The sequence below is a fragment of the Nicotiana tabacum genome, chromosome 7 (assembly GCF_000715075.1).
Source record: "Nicotiana tabacum cultivar K326 chromosome 7, ASM71507v2, whole genome shotgun sequence".
Lineage (NCBI taxonomy): Eukaryota > Viridiplantae > Streptophyta > Magnoliopsida > Solanales > Solanaceae > Nicotiana > Nicotiana tabacum.
Window position 1 is genome coordinate 102,944,565 of NC_134086.1, and position 25,069 is coordinate 102,969,633.

General features: G+C 35.7%; 2 protein-coding genes across 2 annotated transcripts; both read left to right on the forward strand.

Annotated features, from left to right (window-relative positions):
* The first annotated feature begins 1,375 nt into the window (after positions 1–1,375).
* LOC107831294 (peptidyl-prolyl cis-trans isomerase FKBP12) lies at positions 1,376–4,945 on the forward strand. Its single transcript, XM_016659048.2, has 5 exons — positions 1,376–1,603; positions 1,855–1,888; positions 1,967–2,028; positions 3,279–3,331; positions 4,659–4,945. The coding sequence occupies exons 1-5, from the start codon at positions 1,516–1,518 to the stop codon at positions 4,758–4,760; spliced, it is 339 nt and encodes a 112-aa protein (XP_016514534.1). The 5' UTR covers positions 1,376–1,515; the 3' UTR covers positions 4,761–4,945.
* A 1,942-nt stretch (positions 4,946–6,887) lies between these two features.
* LOC107831292 (transcription factor SAC51-like) lies at positions 6,888–10,837 on the forward strand. Its single transcript, XM_016659047.2, has 4 exons — positions 6,888–7,147; positions 8,019–8,639; positions 8,754–8,901; positions 8,998–10,837. Exon 4 carries the CDS (start codon positions 9,015–9,017, stop codon positions 10,107–10,109), a length of 1,095 nt encoding a protein of 364 aa, XP_016514533.2. The 5' UTR covers positions 6,888–7,147; positions 8,019–8,639; positions 8,754–8,901; positions 8,998–9,014; the 3' UTR covers positions 10,110–10,837.
* Positions 10,838–25,069: the final 14,232 nt, after the last annotated feature.

Below are 25,069 nucleotides of genomic sequence, written 5' to 3' on the forward strand. Positions count from 1 at the left end.
AGTCAAACAGCCGCTAAAGTATAGTGTGGTTTCAAAAAACGCTATATATATTTATGTCACTAATTGTTTTTTGGAATTTTTACATCATATAGCAAAGGTTAACACCTTATTTATTTTTAATAAATACCATTTAAAATAAATTATATTATATAGATACCTTTTAAGGTTTATAGCAAAATATTTAATTTTGGCTACCTCCTATCCCTAAGCCACTAAATACGCTAATGAGTTACAATATTTTCTTTCTCTCTCTCATTTGATACATCTCATTCTCTTCCCCCATCCCGTTAAAATTTCCGATTTTCTTCCTCTTTTTTGTCTAGGCAACGATTCTTTCCCTTTCATAAAACAACCAAATTCCTTACGAAATATTCGAAGACCAAGAGGAGTAAACGAAGCTGTTCAATTGAAGTTGTTCAAGCAAATATCTTTCTGCATTGATTTGGGAATACAGAAGTGAGGCAAGGCAAGGAAAACCCTACATCTGAACTTGAATTAGAACTGAAAAGCTTAAGGCTAGGGCACAAATGAGTAGAAATAGCGATTTTCTCCATTTTGGAGTAGAAATTGAGAGGAAAAGAGGGAATCTAGGGGAAAAGGGACCTTTTCTTTTTTGGGTTCTTGATTTGGTTCTACTTGTCCTCCAGCTCGACGAGACGACATTAGGGTTGTTCTTGAACAAAGACGACGGAGTTTGGGGCTGAGCAACGTAAATTTTCTATTAATATATTTTAATGTATTTCCATGTATTTCACTGTATTCATTGTCTTTTTTTCATTGTGTTTCAATGTATCCCGATATATTCTATGTATTTCATTGTATTCACTATCTCGTTATATGTCATGAATGTATTCATAAGTTTTTTTTAATTAATATAATTTATGTATTCAAATGTATTATATAATTTCTCTGAAGATTGCTATGTTTTTGGGGTATTTTTTGGTTGAGAATCTTTTTTATAACTGAAAATACAAAATTTGTGTGTTATAATTGAGTTTGTTGATTTATATTAGGAGTCTATTATGTTAATTGATTCACTTTCCGTTTTAAAAACAGTGTAATCCCCTATTTCACGCCGTGAATACAATCATGTGTCACTCCATGAATACAGTCGAATACACTTGAATACAACAACTGATTAGCTGGACTTCCTGATTCACGTCTATTTTTGCTACTGTATTCATGAATACAATAACTTAAATACATCAAATACATCCTATAACCACAGAAAAAGTATCTATATTCCGTAATATAGCAAATGGTATCTATAGATGACTAATTACTACTAAAAGATGTGTTTTATGAAAATTTCTCATTTTTTTTCCATATATTTTTGTTGATTGAGTCCAAATTTAGTTCCGGACTCCATTAAACATCCATAAAAGGGAAGTATCAAAGATATTACGATGCCGCACGCGTGAATCACGTGGATAGATCCTTGAAATTCACAGGCACTACCGTTCCCGTCGTCAAACCCTAAACCTAAATCATAGAAATCATCAAAATCACCGGAAAATGGGAGTGGAGAAGGAAGTCGTGAGAGCCGGAAATGGGCCCAAACCACAACCTGGTCAAACTGTCACCGTCCACTGCACCGGTTTCGGTTAGTCTCCCTTTATTTTTCGCTCCACAAAAAAAAGTTAGAATTTTCCACGGTAGCTAATTCAGTAAGCTTATTTATTAATGGATCAATCGGAGGTACACAGGGTTGAATCTCAAATTTTGTTTTTCTTATTTTTTGAGGGACGAATTGGAGCAACAATGGCTGAATCTTTATTCTAGTTTGACTCTTTATTATGCACAGTTTTTAGTAGAGGCTGGATTGATATTGTTTTTCTTGTTCCTTGCCTGCAGGGAAAAATAGAGACCTGAATCAGAAATTCTGGAGGTAAGCTTACGGTTTTTTTTTTGGGAAGTTTGATACAGGATTTTGTGTATATATTTACTGAATTTTTATGTGTAACAGCACTAAGGATCCAGACCAGCAGCCTTTCTCTTTCAAGATCGGCCAAGGCAGAGTTATCAAAGGTAGTCCTGACTCATGTTTATCTCTATTTATATTCTTTTTATTGCTGGTTTATGCATTAGAATGTTGCCTTTATACCCAAAGAATATTTTTCTATTGGAAGATTCATTTGAAAAACTTAGTAGTGTTAGACTAACCATTAATGAAACTTATCATAGTGATACCACTTTCTTTTTAATTAATTTCAACTACCTTTTCTTATCTTTATCTCTAAAGCGTACAAATGGTCCAGAAGCTTTTACCGGAACAGCTTTTAGTGCTAAAATATTACATTTGTATAAAGCAAACAAAATAAAAATGCATAAAAGTATCCAGTATCCACCTATTCCAGAATGTGAATTATCAGTTTTCAGGTTCTTTGCCTAATATGGTTCAGGGTTGACGTTGAGATGAGAAAGTTGAGAGTAGTGTTTCTGTGGTTACAGTGGTGTAGTTTCAGCAATTACTTGTTGATTCAAATATGAAAAGCTCGTGATTTTGGTGGTCAAAGTAGTCAAAATGAGCTGCAGGTGGATTCATTTAAAGCTAGCGTGATAGTTATAGATCTGTTGGCAAATGACAGGGAGGTCCTAAATTTAAGACAACTGGCTTAAGATTGTAAACAAGAGGGGTTGCTCTGATGCTAAGCAACCTCCACTTCCAACCAAGAGGTTGTGAGTTCGAGTCTCCCCAAGAGCAAGGTGGGATGTTCTTGGAGGGAAGGATGCCGAGAGTCTATTTGGAAACAGCCTCTCTACCCCCCAGGGTAGGGGTAAGTCTGCGTACACACTACCCTCCCCAGACCCCACTAAGTGGGATTATACAGCGTTGTTGTTGTTGGCTTAAGATTGTACTAAAAGAGACTCAATGCAGGATCAAACCCCCTGACAGAAGTGCACACCTAATTCAGCTAATTCTTCAATGTTTCAGATATCAACATATTAATATTTGGAAAAAGTAAATCTTTTTGACAACACAAAAGCACATCTGATTTATGGAGTGAAATTTGGCCTTAGAAAAACTTTTGCACTTGCTTAATGGTTATGTTTTGTTATTTCTATTAATGTTCTCCCCCCCCCCCCAAATGAAGCTCTTGCTACAAGAGGGTTTCCTTCTTTGGATCCTTCTATATTTGTTAGACGTGCATACATTTTTAACAAAACCTCTCCTCATTTTGGGTCTTTAAGGGAGAGACTAGGACAACACTGCAGACCATAGTGACAAAGTTCTCTCAGGCCGCAGTTCTTTTATTCTTGTATCTCCTTATTTACAGGATGGGATGAAGGAGTACTTAGCATGCAAGTGGGAGAAGTTGCTCGATTAACGGTAAATACCTTCTCGTTTCTTTTGATTTCTTAGTTGAGGTGAAACTAATTTTGGAGTTAGTTATATGGATTTATATTCAAAAATTAAAGAGGCAATTTGAAAAGAAGGAGCTTGATATCTCCGGGGTGATTTTAGTTGATTGAATTTTCATTAGTTTTACTTAGAGGTGGCAAAATGGTTAAAAGAAAACAGTTATCCACCCATATTATCCATCAAAAAATGGGTTGGATAATGAACCATTTAAAAATGGGTCGAATATGAATAAAGAACCATATTATTCGCTTAGAAAATGGTTAACCAAATGAATAACTAATGTGTTTAACTTTTAAATTTGTAAAGCCTTAAATTGGAGTTTCTCAAGTTTGGAAGACTAGGAATTCTCTCATAAGTGATCATATTTAAGAAGCCATAGATAATATGGATATCCATATTATCCGCCGGATGAACCCGTTTTTATCCATCTCAAATACGGGTCGGGTCGGATAATTTATCCGTTTTTTAAAATTACCCGATTTGAACCGCTCATATCCGACCCGACCCGTCTGTTTGACACCTCTAATTTTACTTTACAAAAATGTCGCAGTGTTATCAAAAGCGAAAAGCGTAAAAAAACTCTAGTTATTCCGTTGGGGCTTTAAGCGCAAAGTGCAAATGAAGCGTGGACTTTAATGAAAAAAGGCGCAACAGGAAAAAAAGTAAAATATGCATAGTAGTCCAAGACTAATCATTATAAGCACGAATAACAAATATATGGACAAAGAAATTGAAAAAAAAATTCATGATAAAGTGAAATATCAATTGTTTAAGGTCGCCTTTTTTAGGATTCCAATCATTGGTAACGAAAGAATGCGTTAGAGCTTTGATGCGACACTAAAGCGCCCACAAAGCGAGGCGAAGCGCTCAACGTGTTTTGAGCCTCGCTTCAGGGCTTAAGCGCGCCTTTGACAACACTGAAATGTCGTCATCCTTTGGGCTTACTGTCTTGTCAGAAGGCATGATGAAGCTTTTTACAATTTACAAATTAAAATATACTGATGGTTTTCAGATCATTCTCCTAACAGCCCTTTCTCAGTTTTTGCCTAGTCATATCTGCCCACTTCAAGCGCACATTATCTTCATCTTTTTGATACTGATAATTGAAAAGTTTATAAAGGGGTCTGCATGAACATGTCGCATGGTAACAACACAATAATTGCACTTCTCTTTCCTCCAAAGCGTATTAATCCTGCTATAATTGTACAAACATGAAAAATGAAGTTTCTAGGCTTTATGTATTAAGATCTTCTACAAGGAGAGTCTTAACTGATGATGTCTTAAAATGTTGCAGTGCTCTCCTGATTATGCTTATGGTGCTGCTGGATTTCCAGCATGGGGTATTCAGTCCAACTCAGTTCTGGTTTTTGAGATTGAAGTCCTGGGTGCACAGTGAGCATTTTCCCAACATTTGGGCTATTCCTATGTTGTACTCTTTGCAGTAGACAGTTTGGTGATGGTTAGACATAATATTATGGCACAGCTTTGAGGGTATCAGAACTGCTCATGTACTTTGCATTATGCAACTTTTTAAAACAGGCCGAGGCACTCATAAATGCTTTCTAGCTTTTCTCTGGATAATGGTCGTTCTAAGATGATACACCTTTTTTGCATTGGCAACGTCCGTAGGGACTTGCAATAATCTAGAGATAAGGTCGTGTAGTATATTGGACGAAGGACTAACCAAGAACGATGGCTGGGGTGTTGAATTTTCATGTGGTGGTCGTTATGGTGAGTGTTGCCATAGCCACCAGTTGATCTTCTCTGATTTCTTCTTTGATCATGGTTATGATAATGACTAGCGTGTTAAAGCTCCCAGAGGAGTGTAGACTACTTGTGAATTGTGATCAACATATCTCCACAGGCTACTCTGTGAACTAGATTGTCCAATTGCTCAGTATACGTCCGTCCTCTACACGCACATTTGCCTCTATTTAACACTGTCAATAATAGGGGAAGAAAGTTCTATCTATCCGCCGGTTAACAGTTTGACCAAAATCAATAACCAAGAGACCTCATGGTGGAGTGACAAATACAAACATTAAACGAAAGATCGAGTGAAAACGGCAAGATCAAAGATTTTACTCTCACCAAGAGACCTAGTGATTCATATTTCAAATCACTAGGTGTAGAATACAATTTCAGCCGCTACTCCTTGATTATAATGGGAACTAATTACTAGTATAATACATATCTATTACAAAATTTCAATCACATAATTGCAGTCTTAGACAATTTGTACGTGCGCTTCTGCAGCAAACAAGCAACATTCGTCCCTTTTTCATGCTTGAGTTGGCAGAAAAGAGCAAGAAGAAATGACACTAAAATGCAGGCTGCGAGTTCAAGATAGTAATACTAACAATTTGCAATAGGTCAGAATGTATAAAAGATTGTAAAGTTTTTGGTGGCATTCATTTATCTCCCTCGTCTTTAACCAGAAATTCAGGGCCTGAAATGCTAAATCAATGAGTTTTATTTGAAGAAAAAAAAAAAAACAATGAAATTATATCCGAGGGTCGGTATCAGAAAGAAACACAAATGCCTAAATAAATCAAGCAAGAAACTAACAAATCCCTCAATTGATGTTAATTGTTGCTTTGCGTCTTGAAAAGTGCATACTTTAAAAATGCGTTGATGTGCCACGTGTTTACTCTATGATTATTCATTATTTGAAAATTTGTCAATTATACGAAGTGGTTATCAATTATTATTAAGTATGAATCAATCGATTATATTCTATATAGTGGTTGGACCTGCTTTGCCTGAAAGTCCTATTTCAGAGCATGGTCTTAATCATTTTATTTTCTCTTTTGTAATGTGGAGTAGTAATTAAGCTTTTGAAATTACAATTATGGTTTCTTCTTAACTTTCTAATAATAATGTTTAATGGACCATTCTCATTCATTGCCTCCTAAAGGTACGGCCTGAGTGCTTAAAATTGTTTAGTACTATCATGATCCTCATAAATATCGAAGGCACGAGGGACTCAATTTGATTAAATTCATTTTTTGTTCATTTAAATACCTACTAGTTACAACTGTGACCTCCCACAACGAATGTGTTCTTTTCTTTTTCCTAATAATTATATCTTATGTAGATTAAGAAATTAAGTTATGCACTTATAATCATAACTAGTTGTTCTTGATCACGAAATCATCATTTTGTTAATTTTGTTGCACGTTTGTTAATTAACAATTGTTAGTACTCTATTTATTCATTCCTATGTGACACAATTGGTTTGGATCTTGAGTAAATATTACTGTAGTTTATCTTACAAATAAATAATATACCTAGTAGAATTGTTAGAAAATATTAAAATGTTAGCTTGACTGAAATATTACGTCCAGATTTCATTTTAGTAAATCAAATTATTGAATTCTTGAGACTCGAGTAACATTATAATGACGTTAAATATAACAGAAAATCAATTTATATAAAATATAAAACACTTTTTTTCCAAAGATTAAACAACATTTGAGACGTCAATGAAAAGAAAAAAAAAAGGAAAATATGAAAGAGAAAAAAAGAAAAAAGGCAAGAAAGGTTAATATTGTACTTATGACTCTAGTGAAGGGCAATACTGTCATTGGAATATGTATATATAAGACCATCAATCCCCAAGCTGCAACACTTCCTTCTTTTTTCACCTGCTCTACTACCTACTATCTGAATTCTGAAACCATAAAATCTGTTCACATTCTGCTTCTGCTTCTCTCTCTCTCTTGAAATCATTTTTGAACATTTTTGCATGGTCAAATATACTCGTCTTGGATCTCTTCCCTCGTAAGTTGTTTCAGCTGCATTTTTCTTATTATGCACATCATTTATGCTTAATGTTCATACCATAAATGTTTCTAACCCCTTTGATTTATCTGGTTTGCTTAAGTTATGATTTTTGAAATTGAGAAAATCAGTTTGTCATGTTTAGGTTTTCTGAATTCTTGTTTTTGTCTCTGTGTGTGTGTGGTGTGCGCCTCTTCGAACGTCTTTCAGAAGCGTTTGATTGATTGCAAGATTTGATCTTTCAGTTATACTTTTATTGTTGAGATCTCTAGCTGCGCTTCTTTTTAATTTTTACAGTTATTGGCTAAATTTTTGGATTTTGTTCGAATTTTCAGTTTTTTTTTTCTTTTTCGCTGTTTGGGAAGTCATACAAACTCAAAGAGAGCTGTATCAGTGACATGCTTTGGCGTATGTAGCCTTACTGCTATGGAATCCAGTATTTTTGACACGGAATGTGTGTGTATATATAGAAGAGTGTGTGTGTGTGTGTGTTTATGTGCGAAAAACAAAATTCAACAAAAAATGGATTTGTTTAAAAGTATGGTGAGTTCAGTCATCAGTGCTAAGAAATCTAAAGGTTGATTAATTTTTTGATTTTTTTTTAATTTATAGTTTTTTGAGGTTGATTAGTGTTAAAGACAAGCTTACTGCACATGCCTAGAATTCTATTTAGCCTTTTGTTTTATTTTGATTTTTTTTAATACGAAATCGAATAAGTGATATGTTTCATGTACTTTTTGTGGGAAAAAAATGAGTTTTTGTCCAGACATTCACACAGTTGTTTCTCTTAAGGGATTTAGGCGATATTCACATGGCAAACTATTTAGTTGTTCTGGTTCATGACTAACGCATATGTTGTCTAATATTTCAGGTAAACTAATTTCATATTGACAGCCTATCACAATTGTGGCAACTTCTGCAGTTTAAAGAAGTAACAACATGCGGTGGCTGAGCCTGTCAATTGATGTGTTTTCTTATGTCATCCCCTTGAACTTATTTTGCAGGGTGATCCTATAAATTATTTCTCCTATTAAACCAGCTTTTTTATCTACCATTCTCTTCATCTTCCTCTTCCCTTTAACCAGTCAGTTTTGACTCTTTGCTTGTTATATCTATATGATTAGCTGAAAGACAACTGGAAAGCAAATTTAAATCCTCTTAGTCCTGACTTTGATTCCTTTGCACTTTGTCATCACTGTGACACAGTTTAGGTCTTTTCAGGCTTCTTTTCCTATACTGCGATTTCCTCAACCTTCTCCTTTCTTGTAATCTCCGTATTCCCCCGAAAGCTAGTATTCTATTTACTCTTGGAATTCAGTATTATCTCTCCGCATATATTTTGAATTTAATTGGAAAGTCGAAAGTAGTTATGGTGTGCCAAGCAGCAGGACAAACAAGATTTCGGGCCTTAAAGCATGAGAGTGGAATCACAGGGAAAGCAACCATTGTAGTTAGAGTTATAGCATGTTTTCAACCATTACAGAATTGCCAGGTTCGTTCACGTTTTTGCCTCACTTATGGGAAATTTAAGTGTTGCTTTTCAGTTGTGGGTTTCTATGATGTAATTGAAAGGCTTCCTAACTTACAATCTGTTTTTGCTTACCAGGCTGAATACTTCCGTCAGTTGTTGAAGCCTGTAACGTAGATGCTCTGAGTTCACGCCTTTGTCTTAAATCCAGCTTTATAGTATTTTTCTTGTTATTTACGTCCTTAAAGAGTAATTTGAAGTGGAATTTGTACAACCCATATAACTGGTATGTGTCTTAGTCTTTGGTACTGCTATCTGCGCTAAATTTCTGTTGATTTTTGTTGTGTATTTCCATCTAAAGTTCTTACATTATGCATGTTAGGTTTCTCTTCTGTCTAGATGGTTACAACCAGCACGCTCAATTGTTACCAGCAGGATCCAGCATGGACTTCACCGAATTTGAACCATGCAACTGCATTCTTACGACATGGACATAACCTTGGTGTTCCATCTCTGTATAGCCCTTGCATATGTGCTGCAAATGCAGTTTCTCCTAGGCCGTCATGTTTCGTCCCTGGTTTGCCAAGTTCTAAGGCAGCCAATCAGAATGGAGTCAAATGGCTGCCAAGCTTAGCTCCCCCCAAAATTGAGTATCCGAATGATACTAACTTTTTACTTCCTCGCTTGATAGGATTAGAGTCCCCACCAACTGATGCATCAGCAAATTCTCAGAAAAGGTTCCTCATTTGTGATCAGTCTGGGAATCAAACTAGAATTTTCTTTAGTCAAGGTCGCCCTCTTGAAAATGAAGTAACTACACCGAAAGAACATGCTTATGGTTTGTATTATGAGAACCTGACTGCTGTAGTGGAGCGAAGATCTCCTGTGAAACCCATTATAGAAGATAAATTGGAGGAAAGCTACATAAATGGTGAAGAAAGTAGTATGCATGAAGACACAGAAGAAATCAATGCATTGCTCTACTCTTCTGATGGCATTGAAGGGGACGAAGATGACGATGATTGTGGCGAGGATGATGAAGTAACTAGCACGGCTCGCTCTCCTTGTGCAAACAAAGGGGGTTGTGGCTGTGGTGAGCATGTACAACTGTCTGAGGAACTTACAGAAGAAGTTGCCAGTTCTGATGGCCCATGTAAAAGGCAAAGATTGCCAAATGGCGGGCACAAGAAATGTTCATCCATAGAATCTGGATGGGCCAATAATGATGATGATGATGATAATGTGGAATCAAGATGTGTTAAAACATCTCTTCCTCTCAGGGAGAAGGATGAGGAGGATCCCAGTTTGAACACTAGGAAAAGGAAAGCAAAAATTCGTGAGACCTTGAGAATTCTTGAGAGCTTGATTCCTGGGATAAAGAGTAAGGACCCATTGTTGGTTATTGATGAAGCAATTGATTACTTGAAGTCTCTGAGGGGCAAAGCCAAAGCTTTAGGAGTTGGGCTCCCTCAAGAGTATCCCCCATCTCCTTGATAAAGAAAAGGATATCCAACCCTACAACATTAACATTGTGGATTTTAGGGGTATTGTTTCTTGGATATTAATCTATTTGGTTAAAATAGTTAAATTATGAAGCATTTGCCATCTTCATCAGTCCTTTAGTGCAACAAGTATTATGAACCACCAGAGGTAAAGATTTAGTGGAATGTCTTTTACTTGCAAGGGGTGAAATAAAAGGGATTATTTTTGAGTTTTTTGTGGAGTAAGAAAGTGTAGCAATTTCAAAGTTCAAACTCATGAGTGTGCAGTAAATGAGGGACCCTTGAGAAAACCATGGATTCAATGCATGCGCAATTGGTAATTGAGGACCCACAATCCACCCCCATATGTTTCTTGATTTGAATGACTGTTATGATGTGTTGATCTTTCTGTTGATCCCCACAAAGGATAGTGATGGCAACTACTGTTGAAGAGTAGCGCATGGAAAAATGGGGGGGCCTGCCCTCTAAAGCTTATCATGAAAAGGTTGATTGAGAAACATGATCAAATCTTGTCTTAAAGTTTGGTTTGTTCCCACTTGTGTGAGAGCTTTGGAATGGTGAGTTTTTTGTAGTTGGAGAGAGTTGTGAGTCTTTTTCTATAAGCGTGGTGTCTTTTTATGAGCCTGATGGACCCTTGTGTTTCATGCTATTATTGCTGTGTGTGTTGTCTTTATGCTTTTACTACTTAAAACTATTAAAATATAGCTTGCTTCATTATTATTTCTGTTGTGTTTTTCTGTCATATTTGTTTTGTGCATTTTGTTGAGGACTCGTTTATGTGATTCTAATGGATACTGGTGGCTATGTTTGATCATTATGTGGTTTTGTCTATTTTAAGGGTTAGCACTACTTAAAGAAAGTTTTAAATGGAGAAAAATATTGGATTACGCATGTAGAATGAGAGTTTTCCCTCATGGGAGAGGCAATGAGATTGGAATCTCTTTGAACTTGAATCATTGCCTGCTAAAAAAGGTTTACTGTTATCAACGAACATGGGATATTATTTCCATAAGGAGAAAAATTTAAGTCCTCATCAAACTAGGAGAAACATTAAAGTTTTACGGGATCAACTTGACGTGGAGTGGGATAAAAAAACAGAAAAAAAGAACTTTTATACACCGATGTAGAAAAGTTTTATACCATCAATATATTTACAAAAATTTCATTATATTGTATGTGGTTGTATATGAAATCCTAGACGTATTAGTATTCAATTAGTTTTATGGCTCTTTACAAACTTATTTTTAGTTTTATGATCTTACCTTTTTTTTTTCACATAAAAGATGAAAAGCAGCGGCGCTCATATCAACATAATCACAGTTCTTGACTGCTTTTTCAGAAAGTCGCCATGGCACTAATGCAGGACATTCTCTCCTTTGAAAGTATTGCAAGTTATGATTCAGATTTTGAAAACAACGAAAAGGGTGTAGAAAAGTGCAATCAGAAAAAGACGTCCCTTATCATTTTCCTTTCTGTGATTCTTTAGAAAGAAATATAGAAATGGTATTACGATTTAGAACTACTTGACACCAATATCTCATCCTTACTTACTTTCATGAAACATAATACCTACCTAAGTGCAACCCGAAAAAAAAAAGGAAAAAATAAAATGAGTTTAGTGTTATGAAATAAAAGCAATTTAGTAAAACATGAACAAGAAATAGAGATAGAGAGAATGAAGAGATTTTCTTCTTCAATTGTGTGTTTTTTCCTATCTATTACAAGGCCTTTATATATGTCATTGAACATACAAATTATGTCATTGAATATGTCATTAAGCATTTTAGATGAAGATCATGGAAGAAGAGTAGACATCCACCATAATGTGATATTCATCATAACACTCCCCCTTGGATGTCCATAGATAATGTGCCTTGTTAAAAACTCTCTAAAAAAATATTGGGATGTACATAGTTATTTATGATATGCATTGCTTGCTGCCTCATTAAAAACCTTACCAGGAAAACCCAGTGGGACAAAACTTTGGTTAAGGAAAAGAGTGCAGCGTATAGTTACTCCCCCTGATGAAAAATCACTTAATGTCTCGAAGACGATGCATTCCAATCTTATATATCAGCTTTTCAAATATTGAGGTTGGTAATGCCTTAGTGAACAAATCAGCCAAATTATCACTTGAACGAACTTGTTGTACATCTATTTCACCATTCTTCTGAAGATCATGAGTGAAAAAGAATTTTGGTGAAATGTGTTTTGTTCTATCTCCTTTGATATATCCTCTTTCAATTGAGCTATGCATGCATCATTGTCTTCATACAATATTGTTGGAATATTCTCTTTCGAAGAAAAACCACATGTTTGCTGAATGTGTTGAGTTATAGATCTTAACCAAACGCATTCTCGACTTGCTTCGTGAATGGCTATTATCTCTGCATGATTTGAAGAAGTAGCAACCATAGTTTGTTTTGTCGAACGCCATGATATGGCGGTACCTCCACTTGTAAATAAATAGCCTGTCTGAGATCGACCTTTGTGTGGATCAGACAAATATCCTGCATCTGCATAACCAATCAATGATGGCTTGGATTCGTTTGAATAAAATAAACCCATATCAATGGTCCCTTGGAGGTATCTGAATATATGTTTAATACCATTCCAGTGTCTTTGTGTTGGCGAAGTACTAAATCTTGCCAATAAACTTACTGAGAAAGCTATATCTGGTCGGGAATTATTGGCAAGATACATTAATGCCCCAATTGCACTAAGATATGGTACTTCGGCACCAAGAAGCTCTTCATCATTTTCATGAGGTCGGAATGAATCTTTCTTTATATCAAGTGATCTCACAACCATCGGGGTACTCAATGGATGTGCTTTATCCATATAGAATCGCTTTAAAATCTTTTCGGTGTATGTTGATTGATGGACAAATATTCCATCTTTCATATACTCAATTTGTAGACCAAGACAAAATTCTGTCTTTCCAAGATCTTTCATTTCAAATTCTTTCTTCAAACAGTCTACTGTTTTTGGAAGCTCCTCAGGAGTTCCAATGATATTTAAATCATCAACATACACAGCGATTATAACAAATTCAGATCCAGACCTTTTTATAAAGACACAAGGACAAATTGGATCATTCTTGTACCCTTCTTTCAACAGGTATTCACTCAGGCGATTGTACCACATACAACCTGATTGTTTCAATCCGTATAAAGATTTCTGAAGCTTTATTGAACAAGTTTCTCGAAAACTTTTATATGCTTCTGGCACTTTAAATCCCTCAGGTACTTTCATAAAAATTTCGTTGTCTAATGATCCATACAAATAGGCTGTAACAACATCCATTAGATGCATATCAAGTTTTTCTTGCACTGCCATATTTATGAGATACCTGAAGGTGATAGCATCCACTACAGGAGAATATGTCTCCATATAATCAATTCTAGGCCTTTGGGAAAACCCTTGTACCACAAGTCGTGCTTTATATCTAACGACTTCATTTTTATCATTTCGTTTCCGCACAAAAACCCATTTATACCCTACTGGCTTTATGCCTTCAGGTGTTCGAACTATGGGTCCGAAGACTTCACGTTTTCCAAGTGAAGTTAACTCTGCCTGGATAGCGTCTTTCCATTTTGGCCAATCATTTCTCTGTCTACATTCATTGACAGATTTTGGTTCAAGATCCTCATCTTGTTGCATTATTTCAACAGCAACATTATAAGCAAAAATGTTATCGATAACAACATTATTTCGGTTCCATCTTTTCCCGGTTGAGACGTAACTTATTGATATCTCTTCATTTTCATTATTTTCAGGTACCTGGACCTCCCCTAAGGTCTTATCATTTGTTACGTCTTGGGGCTCTTCTTGAGCCACTACCTCCGTGTTATGTTCACTTTGATCATTTGCTCCTTTTCTTCTTCGAGGATTTTTATCTTTAGAACCGATTGGTCTACCACGTTTCAAGCATGGCTTAGACTCATTTGCTTTAATTAATTGTCCTACCGGGATATCAACTCGAATTGGTACATTAGCAGCTGGAATATGTGACTTGGTCACCCTTGGTAGGTCAGTGAATGCATCTGGCAATTGATTTGCAATATTTTGCAAATGAATAATCTTTTGAACCTCTTGTTCACATTGATTTGTTCGAGGATCTAAATGAGACAGTGATAATGCATTCCAATCTATATTCTTTTTCAGCTGCTTATTTTCTCCCCCTAATGTTGGATATACTGATTCATCAAAATGGCAATCAGAAAATCTTGCCGTAAATAAATCTCCAGTCATCGGCTCTAGATATTTTATAATTGAAGGAGATTCATATCCAACATATATCCCCAACCTTCTTTGAGGACCCATCTTTGTGCGTTGTGGTGGAGCAATTGGAACATATATCGCACAACCAAAGATCCTAAGATGGGAAATATTTGGCTCCTGACCAAAAGCCAATTGCAATGGGGAGACTTTATGATAACTTGTGGGCCTTATCCGCATAAGTGATGCTGCGTGCAAAATAGCATAACCCCATACTGAAATGGGAAGTTTTGTTCTCATAAGCATTGGTCTAGCAATTAATTGGAGGCGTTTGATCAATGATTCTGCTAGACCATTTTGTGTATGAACATGAGCAACCGGATGCTCAATTGTTATCCCAGTTGAAATACAATAATCATTAAAGGCTTGGGATGTAAACTCACCAGCATTATCAAGACGGATTGTCTTAATTGCATAATCTGGAAATTGTGCTCTTAGCTTTATTATTTGAGCCAACAATCTCGCAAATGCCATATTGCGAGTTGATAGTAAGCACACATGTGACCATCTTATAGATGCATCTATCAAAATCATATAATATTTGAATGGTCCACATGAAGGGTAAATGGGCCCACATATATCACCTTGTATACGTTCCAGAAATGCAGGGGATTCCATCCTAACTTTAATAGTTGATTGTCTAATAATTAATTTTCCTTGAGAACATGCAGCATAAGAGAATTCCTTAAATTGAAGAATTTTCTGATTCTTCATTGCATGTCCATATGAATTCTCAATTATTTTACGCATCATATTAGAACCAGGATGGCCCAACCGGTCATGCCAAATAATAAAATTATCTTGATTAGTAAACTTCTTGTTTACTACGGCATGTGTTTCAATCCTGCTAATACTTGTGTAGTATAAGCCGGAGGAAAAAGCGGGTAACATTTCAAGCACATATTTCTTACCGGACGTTATTGTAGTAATATAAAGATATTCAATCTTTTCATCATTTGTAGTCTCAATATGATAGCCATTTTGGCGAATATCTTTGAAACTTAATAAGTTTCTTTGAGATTTACTACAATATAGTGCTTCATCAATAGCCAAATTTGTTCCTCCTGGTGTAATAAATTGGTTCTTCCAGAACCTTCAATTAATCTTGTACTACCGGATATTGTATTAACATTCGCTTCTTTCATTACCAAATAAGAGAAATATCTCTTATCTTTTAAAATAGTGTGTGTTGTAGCACTATCCAGAAGACATATATCATCTTTATTAATCTTGAGTCCAACTGAAGACTGTGAAATTTTCATATTCTTCATAAAAAAGACAAATAATACATCATAAGAAATATGAAAGACAAGCAAAAAAAACATTAAGAAATACATTAGAAATATAGAAACTAGCAACACATGATGCATTAGGAAAATACACTCAAGAAAAAATAAACTAGTTGCAAACATAAACATAACAACTTTTATAATTTCATTCCCCAATAAGATGATTCATTCTTCAGTCAATATCCTCAAAGAAGTCTCCAACTTCTAAATGAGTAATATTTGTTAGGCCTTCAAAATCATCATCTTTATATGCAGGATGTGCCTTAGAATCATATTTATTTGAGGGACCTACTTCATCATTATTATTTTGAAAGGTCAAGTGTGCCTCCACATTATTTTCTTTTTTCTTGAGGGAGGCTTGATAAAGTTTGACAAAATGTTCTGCCGTACGACAAATGCGTGCCCAATGACCTCTCATACCACATCGGTGACACATACTAGCTTTACCTTTTGAATGATTAATTTGAGAACCCTTATTGTTCTCCAATTTATTTCCACCATAATAACGATAATTGTTTCGCCCCCTGCCACGTCCACGGTTACGACCATGTCCACAACCACGGTAATTATTTTGTTTTCTTTCAAACTTATCATATGTTGCTACAACATTCACTTCCGGAAATGGAGCTGACCCAGTGGGACGGGCTTCATGATTTTTCATTAATAGAGTATTATTCTGCTCAGCCACAAGTAGGCATGTGATTAACTCAGAATATTTCTTAAAACCTTTTTCACGGTATTGTTGTTGTAGCACCACATTTGAAGCGTGAAAAGTAGAAAATATTTTTTTCCAATAAGTCCTCATCTGTGATAGTGTCTCCACATAATTTTAATAGAGAACTTACTTTAAAGATAGCAGAATTATACTCACTTACAGTTTTAAAGTCTTGCAACCTTAAATGTATCCACTCATACCGAGCTTTCGGTAATACCGTAAGTTTTAGGTGGTCATATCGATCCTTCAAATTAATCCATAATTCAGGTGGATCTTTTACTGTTAAATATTCAGTTTTTAACCCTTCATGTAAATGATGGCGGAGGAAAATCATGGCCTTCGCTTTATCCTGATTTGATGCTTCATTTCCTTGTATAATCGTATTTTCAAGACCTTTAGCGTCAAGGTGAATTTCAGCATCAAGGACCCATGATAAATAGTTCTTCCCGGTGATGTCAAGTGCCACAAATTCAAGTTTTGATAAATTTGACATAGTAAAAACTATCATAAAAGATGAATAAGTTAGAGAAATAATTATAATAATAAACAATTAATGAAACAAATCGATTAAGGTAAAAGAAATGAAAATAAAGTTATATCATATTAGCAATCTACTATTTCATTTTATTCATGCCATAAAATAGAAACTATATATTGTTTCATTTCACTTTATATTATTGATATATATATTAATAGAATTTAACGTTTTATTAGTTGCAGTGACTAGATAATGTATACACTACATACATATGCATACATTTTTTTTAATGGTATTGTGTCAGGTGTGAAAAACAACACGATAAACAAAAATATGAAAAATGGAACAATAACATGAATGATGTAAATTATCAAAAATTGCAAAGAAAAATTTAGGTTGTAAGAATTAAGCATATGATATATGTACTGTCATAAATAAAATGATTATAATGATACATACCTCAATAAAATATGGCTCAACTTAGCTGGAGTTAAGAATAAAATTAGAGTTTTGTGCTGATAACGTGTTATGAAATAAAAGCAATTTAGTAAAACATAAACAAGAAATAGAGATAGAGAGAATGAAGAGATTTTCTTCTTCAATTGTGTATTTTTTCCTATCTATTACAAGGCTTTTATATAGGCATAAAAAGTGAAGAAATTATGTCACTGAATATGTCATTAAGCATTTTAGATGAAGATCATGGAAGAAGAGTAGACATCCATCATAATGTGATATTCATCGTAACACTTAGAACAATTGATTATCTTAACAGTATTTACAATTTCCAAGCCGAATAGGTAACAAAATGGAAACAATTAGTCTTGTGATGACAAGATAACACAATGGACTCCATACTTATTATACTTATATATATATATATATATATATATATATATATATATATATATATATATACTTAGTATAAAATTTTATAAGAGATTAAACAATAACATTATATCCTAGTTTTGAAAATTTCGCCACGTGTATCCTTACGAGAATGGTAAAACTCTTAAAACGTGGTCTGTTGGTAAGAAATTGTGATTTAGTTCCCATCGATTGATTCGAGTCTGTTCCATTGATTTATTTAGGTCGTGTTTTTAGGTCTAGAGTTAGTTCCTATTGATTTGTGCAAGTCTTTTGGGTCCATGTTTGTGAAAAAGTCTCAACTCCAAATGTAATAGATGAATTATTCAAGATCTTATAAACCATTTATGTGCTTTTACTTACTTAAAGTGAAACTTCATATATCTCATGATGATTATTAAGGTATTTAAACCTTCAAAAAGTGGTAGGTATATGTCCAGGACAAAAGAGAATCATTTAATGAGTATCATCGTTGGAAATTAACAAGAGTACAATCAGTGGCGCAAGCAGGATTTTCGCTATAAAGGAGTTTAAAAAAAAGTTGAATAATTAAAAAAAATTGTGGCCATTGAAAATTGAACCAACAACTTAAAAAAGATTTTGAACTCCCTTACCACTGAGTTATGCTTTTGGGCTCTCTTAAAGAGATTCAAAATATAATATATAGAGGTAGAAACCGGAATTTGCCTTATATGTAAAGTGTAATTTTCTGGCGAAGGTTTGAGTGAACCCCTTCCGCCCCTAAATCCGCCCTTGAGTACAACATATATATTAATCACCTGTCAATGAACCACCTTGTTTGTTACCTAGTGAATGTCATGGAGAGAGTCAGTTCCCAAGTTTTATCCCCTAATGTTTTTCATGTCACGTGCATTTTGTACATAGAACAGTGGAGGAATCAATTCCTTAACTAATTCTATTATTCACCAGGCTTTCACATCTGTCTAAACTTCAACTACGTACTGGACACTGGATAGACAAGTCCAACAAGATGTATTCATCTTTTAGTCTTTGGTCTCTAAAGATTAAAAGAGAAATTAAAAATGAACAAGTACAAGAGATAGAGATAGAGAGAGAGCTCTTGAAAGCATTGATTCTGCTGTTAGCTTTAGCTTGTAATTTGGCTAGGCAGTTTAAGACTTGACATAACCTTAAATATTGCTATTATAAGGCCTTTTAATTGATAGTATCTTGTACTTTGTGGTTGCTACTTTCTTTATCATACACTTCTGCTGTCATTTCAAATTTAAGTTGATTGATAATTCTTTATTTCTGTTTACATTGCTACTCCATTTATTAGATTAAATATTGCAACTACAAGTAGCAGTTTTTAATCAAGTAACTACTTCTGAAATTCAAGTTCTGCTGATATTTATCCTAAATTCAGTGCAAAAACAATCCCTAATGCTGATAAACACATTTCTCTGTAGAAAATCTTGAAATAATATTGAAGGAAACCACAAAAGTTAAACTCATTGCAGTATATTCATAGTTAAAGTAAGTGGTTTTCCTAACAAGAACTCATTGCAGCTAGCATAAGAAGGACTTGCTTGCAGCATAGTTATACTAGCATCAGCGGACCGAATATCTCCTTTACTTTGGCTCAAGTTTACTGTGTCAATCAAAGTGATAATAAGATGCTAAATCTATTGAGTTGAATTATTAGACCTTTTATGTTTTGATCCATTATCTCATGATTTCATTTGCTCGGAAGTTTTAAAGTGATCTACTTAACATGTTATGTCACATTTTTATCTTTTCGTTAAGACATGAACTAGAAAGCTATATATGTTATGCGAGTTTCTGCATCACTAACAACTTGAAATTTTCATATTGATGTACTTCCATCAGTAACAACCTCATGATATGGTGTCCATCTCATTCAAATGAGTTGGTAGCCAATTTTGTTGACTTGGTTTGGTTTGGTAGCCAACCTTGTTGAATTTGTATAATTTGGTAGTCAATTTTATTGACTTGGTTTGGTTTGGTAGTCAACCTTGTTGAAATTGTGAAAAGGGTGTGTAAATTGTCAAATATTGTAGACTTTAAAGAGTGAGGTTTTGGCTATAAAAGGAGAGCTTTAACTCTCATTTCTACACACCAACAAAGAGAGAAAAGAGAGAGCAAGGTATTCCATAAACTATAAGAAAATAGTTTGTGAAGAAAAATAGAGTGTGAGAGATATTGTAGTGAGGTGGAAAAAGCAAAAGAGTGTTTATTTCTTTTGAGGGTGTAGTGGTCTTAGGAGTATTTTTTACTCGTTACTACACAGTGTAAAATTCCTCGCTATAGTGATATCAGTTGCTCTTCTTGGCCGTGGTTTTTTCCCTTATTCAGAAGGGTTTCCACGTAAAATCTTGGTGTCATTATTGCTGCATTTCTATTCTTGCTGATTTAACCATAACTTAGTGTTCTGCGTTTATCACTAATACCGTGAATACTATTTTTACGGGGTTTATTCCCAACAAGTGGTATCAGAGCCAAGGTTCTATCTGAGTATGCTCTATGTGGTTGCAGCACAGTCTGAACTTCCACATCAGAAAAGAATTACTTTGGTCTCCTAATAAATAATATTTGTATTTGTGATAAACGATGGAAGCCAACACTAGTAGAATGGTTACCTTGAATGACACAAATTATGCCATTTGGAAGGGCAAAATGGAAGATTTGCTCTATGTCAAGAATTTTCATCAACCTGTCTTCGCCACTGTAAAGCCTGATAATAAATCAGATGAAGAGTGGAATCTGTTACACAGGCAGGTTTGCGGCTTTATTAGACAGTGAGTTGACGATAATGTTTTGAACCATATTTCTGGGGAGACACATGCTCGGACCCTATGGGAGCACCTTGAAAGTTTGTATGCTCGGAAAACTGGAAACAAGATGTTTCTGATAAAGCAGATGTTGGGTTTAAAATACCACGATGGTTCCGCGATGACAGATCATCTGAATAATTTTCAGGGGATCATAAACCAGTTATCTGCTATGGGCATTAAATTTGATGAAGAAATTCAAGGCTTGTTTCTACTTGGTTCCCTACCAGATTCTTGGGAAATTCTTAGAACTTCATTATCAAATTCTGCTCCGGATGGTGTGAGTCAAGCTGGGTTGTGGACAGTGGTGCCGCATCTCATGTGACATCAAGGAAGGAATTTTTCTCATCATATACTCAGGGTGACTTTGGAACTCTGAGTATGGGTAATGAGACTGTATCTAGGGTGGCTGGTGTTGGAACGATTTGTTTGGAAACTAGTATTGGAACTAAACTAGTTTTAAACAATGTAAAGCATGCACCTGATGTTCATTTGCACTTGATCTCTGTTGGTGTTTTGGATGATGAGGGATATGTCAGTACCAATGGTGCTGGAAAGTGGAAGCTCACTAAGGGCTCCATGATTGTGGCTTGTGGGGAAAAGCGTCGTGGTCTATACTGGACTACGACCTCTACCTGTGTTGATATGGTGAATGCCGTTGAGAGCCATAACTCTTCAACGTTATGGCATAAGAGGCTTAGCCACATTAGCGAGAAAGGACTAAATGTTCTGGCCAAGAAGAAATTGTTGTCAAATTTTGAAAGTGCAAAATTAGAAAAAAGTGAGCACTGCTTGGCTGGAAAACAAAAAAGAGTTTCTTTCCAGTCTCATCCTCCTTCAAGAAAGACAGAGTTGCTTGAGTTGGTGCATTCAGATTTATGTGGTCCAATGAAGACAAGAACTTTGGGTGGTGCACTTTATTTTGCTACCTTTATTGATGATTGTTCAAGGAAACTTTGGGTCTACATCTTGAAAACTAAAGACCAAGTGTTGGGTGTCTTTAAGCAGTTTCAGGCTTCAGTTGAAAGAGAAACTGGAAAGAAGCTGAAGTGTATTCGTACTGATAACGGTGGTAAATATTGTGGACCGTTTGACGAATACTGCAAACAACAGGGTATCAGACACCAGAAGACTCCTCCAAAGACTCCTCAGCTTAATGGTTTAGCAGAAAGGATGAACAAGACATTGATGGAAAGAGTCAGATGTTTGCTTTCTGAAGCAAAGTTGCCGAATTCCTTTTGGAGTGAGGCTTTGTTGACCGCCGCACATGTTATTAATCTATCCCCTGCGGTTGCTTTGCAAAGTGATGTTCCAAACAAAGTTTGGTATGGCAAGGATGTCTCCTATGACCACTTGAAAGTGTTTGGTTGCAAAGCTTTTGTACATGTGCCTAAAGATGAGAGGTCAAAATTAACTGCCAAGACAAGGCAGTGCATCTTCATTGGTTATGGCCTTGATGAGTTTGGTTACAGGCTATATGATCCAATTGAGAAGAAGGTTGTGAGAAGCCGTGATGTTATCTTCGTGGAGGATCAAACCATTGAAGATATTAACAAAGCGGAGAAGTTAAAATCTTCAAGTTCTGAAGGTTTAGTTAATCTTGATCAAGTTCCTCATACAAATGGGGATGACACTGGTGGGCTCAATAATGATGGTGATGCCCAGAACCATATTCCAGATCAACATATTGATGGTGATGGGGATAACAATGCTAATGTTGATGAGGTAGATGCTCATACTCACGAAGTTGTGGACGAGTTAGATATTCCACTCAGGAGGTCTTCTAGACCTCGTACTCCTTCCTCCCGTTATTCACCCAATGAATATGTATTATTCACTGATGGGGGAGAACCAGAATGTTATGCGGAGGCTATAGAAAATGAGCACAAGGATCAATGGATTGAAGCCATGTAAGATGAGATGAAATCTCTGCATGAGAACCATACTTATGAGTTGGTGAAATTGCCTAAGGGTATGAGAGCTTTGAAGAACAAGTGGGTATTCAAAGTTAAAGCTGAAGAACATAGTTTGAAGCCCAGATACAAAGCTAGATTGGTTGTCAAGGGATTTGGTCAAAGGAAAGGTATTGACTTTGACGAAATATTTTCTCCTGTCGTGAAAATGTCCTCCATTCGGACAGTTCTTGGTTTGACTGCTAGTCTTGATATGGAGATTGAGCAAATGGATGTGAAGACTGCTTTTCTTCATGGTGACTTAGAAGAGGAGATTTATATGGAACAACCTGAAGGCTTCAAGGCAAAAGGTAAAGAAAATCTTGTATGCAAACTTAAGAAGAGTCTATATGGATTGAAGCAAGCTCCCAGACAGTGGTACAAGAAGTTTGAGTCTGTTATGGGGGAGCAAGGCTACAAGAAGACTTCTTCAGATCACTGTGTGTTTGTACAAAGATTTTCTGATGACGATTTTATCATCCTCTTGTTATATGTGGATGATATGTTGATTGTGGGCAGGAATTCTTCTAAGATTGACGAGTTCAAGAAACAGTTGAATAAGTCTTTTGCAATGAAAGACTTGGGTCATGCTAACCAGATTTTGGGCATGAGAATTACTCGTTCGAGAAACGAAAGGAAGCTTTACTTGTCACAGGAGAAGTACATAGAACGTGTACTGGAACGCTTCAATATGAAAAGTGCTAAGTTGGTTCGCACACCTCTTCCTGGTCATCTGAAGTTGAACAAGAAGATGTGTCCAACAACAACGGAGGAAAAAGAGAGAATGGCCAAGATTCCTTATTCCTCTGCCGTTGGAAGTTTGATGTATGCAATGGTATGCACTCGACCAGATATTGCTCATGCAGTCGGTGTTGTTAGTAGATTTCTCGAAAATCCAGGAAAAGAGCATTGGGAAGCTGTAAAGTGGATACTCAGGTATTTAAGAGGAAGCTCACGTGAATGCTTATGTTTTGGAGGATCAAATCCAATTTTGAAGGGCTATACAGATTCTGATATGGCAGGTGACCTTGATAACAGAAAATCCACTACTGGATATTTGTTTACTTTTTCAAGGGGAGCTATATCATGGCAGTCGAAGTTGCAGAAGTGTGTCGCACTATCTACAACTGAAGCGGAGTATATTGCGGTTACTGAAGCTGGCAAAGAGATGATATGGCTCAAGAGATTTATTCAAGAACTTGGATTGCGACAGATGGAGTATGTTGTCTATTGCGACAGTCAGAGTGCAATAGACCTGAGCAAAAACTCCATGTACCATGCGAGAACAAAACACATTGACGTCAGATATCATTGGATTCGTGAGCAAGTGGAGAACGAATCACTTCAAGTAAAAAGATTCACACGAGTGAAAATCCTGCAGATATGTTGACCAAGGTGGTACCAAGAGACAAGTTCGAGCTATGCAAAGAACTTGTCGGCATGCACTCAAACTAGAAGACAGTGCTACCTCCTATAGATGAATGAGGCTGGAGGGGGAGATTGATATGGTGTCCATCTCATTCAAATGAGTTGGTAGCCAATTTTGTTGACTTGGTTTGGTTTGGTAGCCAACCTTGTTGAATTTGTATAATTTGGTAGCCAATTTTATTGACTTGGTTTGGTTTGGTAGTCAACCTTGTTGAAATTGTGAAAAGGGTGTGTAAATTGTCAAATATTGTAGGCTTTAGAGAGTGAGGTTTTGGCTATAAAAGGAGAACTTTAACTCTCATTTCTACATACCAACAAAGAGAGAAAAGAGAGCGCAAGGTATTCCACAAACTATAAGAAAATAGTTTGTGAAGAAAAATAGAGTGTGAGAGATATTGTAGTGAGGTGGAAAAAGCAAAAGAGTGTTTATTTCTTTTGAGGGTGTAGTGGTCTTAGGAGTATTTTTTTTACTCGTTACTACACAGTGTAAAATTCCTCGCTATAGTGATATCAGTTGCTCTTCTTGGCCGTGGTTTTTTCCCTTATTCAGAAGGGTTTCCACGTAAAATCTTGGTGTCATTATTGCTGCATTTCTATTCTTGCTGATTTAACCATAACTTAGTGTTCTGCGTTTATCACTAATACCGTGAATACTATTTTTACGGGGTTTATTCCCAACACATCATTGTTGCAATTGCTTAAAGTGGTTTATTTCTTGATAGTTTTGCAACCTTATAAAGTGATTTGCTCTAATGAAAGTATACATTGTTAAGTGGTTTAATTCTTGATCTTTTTACCTTTTTCTTCTTACAACGAACACTACCTAGTTCTGTATTACAATTAGTCAAGTTAGTGTTTATGTCACTTCAGTTTTCTGATTGCATTATCTAGTGTTAGTTTTGAATTTTCGCTTCGATTTTCCGATTGGTTTGCTTGTTATTGTTATTTCCCTTTTATCTTTTCTGAGACGAGGGTCTACCAGAATTAAGGTCTGCGTACACCCTACCCTGCCCAGACCCTTGTGGGACTACACTGGGTATGTTGTTGTTGTAAGTTAGTGTCTATGTCCATGTAATTCTTTACTGATAGTCACAGAAAATAATAATAAGCTAACTGCATGTCACTGATT

Bases quoted from the DNA above. Each gene is read 5' to 3' on its own strand.
- LOC107831294 (XM_016659048.2), top strand. From the start codon at position 1,516: ATGGGAGTGGAGAAGGAAGTCGTGAGAGCCGGAAATGGGCCCAAACCA. The intron at 1,889-1,966 runs GTAAGCTTACGG...TATGTGTAACAG, and splicing joins CTGAATCAGAAATTCTGGAG to CACTAAGGATCCAGACCAGC. The intron at 3,332-4,658 runs GTAAATACCTTC...AAAATGTTGCAG, and splicing joins GAGAAGTTGCTCGATTAACG to TGCTCTCCTGATTATGCTTA.
- LOC107831292 (XM_016659047.2), top strand. From the start codon at position 9,015: ATGGTTACAACCAGCACGCTCAATTGTTACCAGCAGGATCCAGCATGG.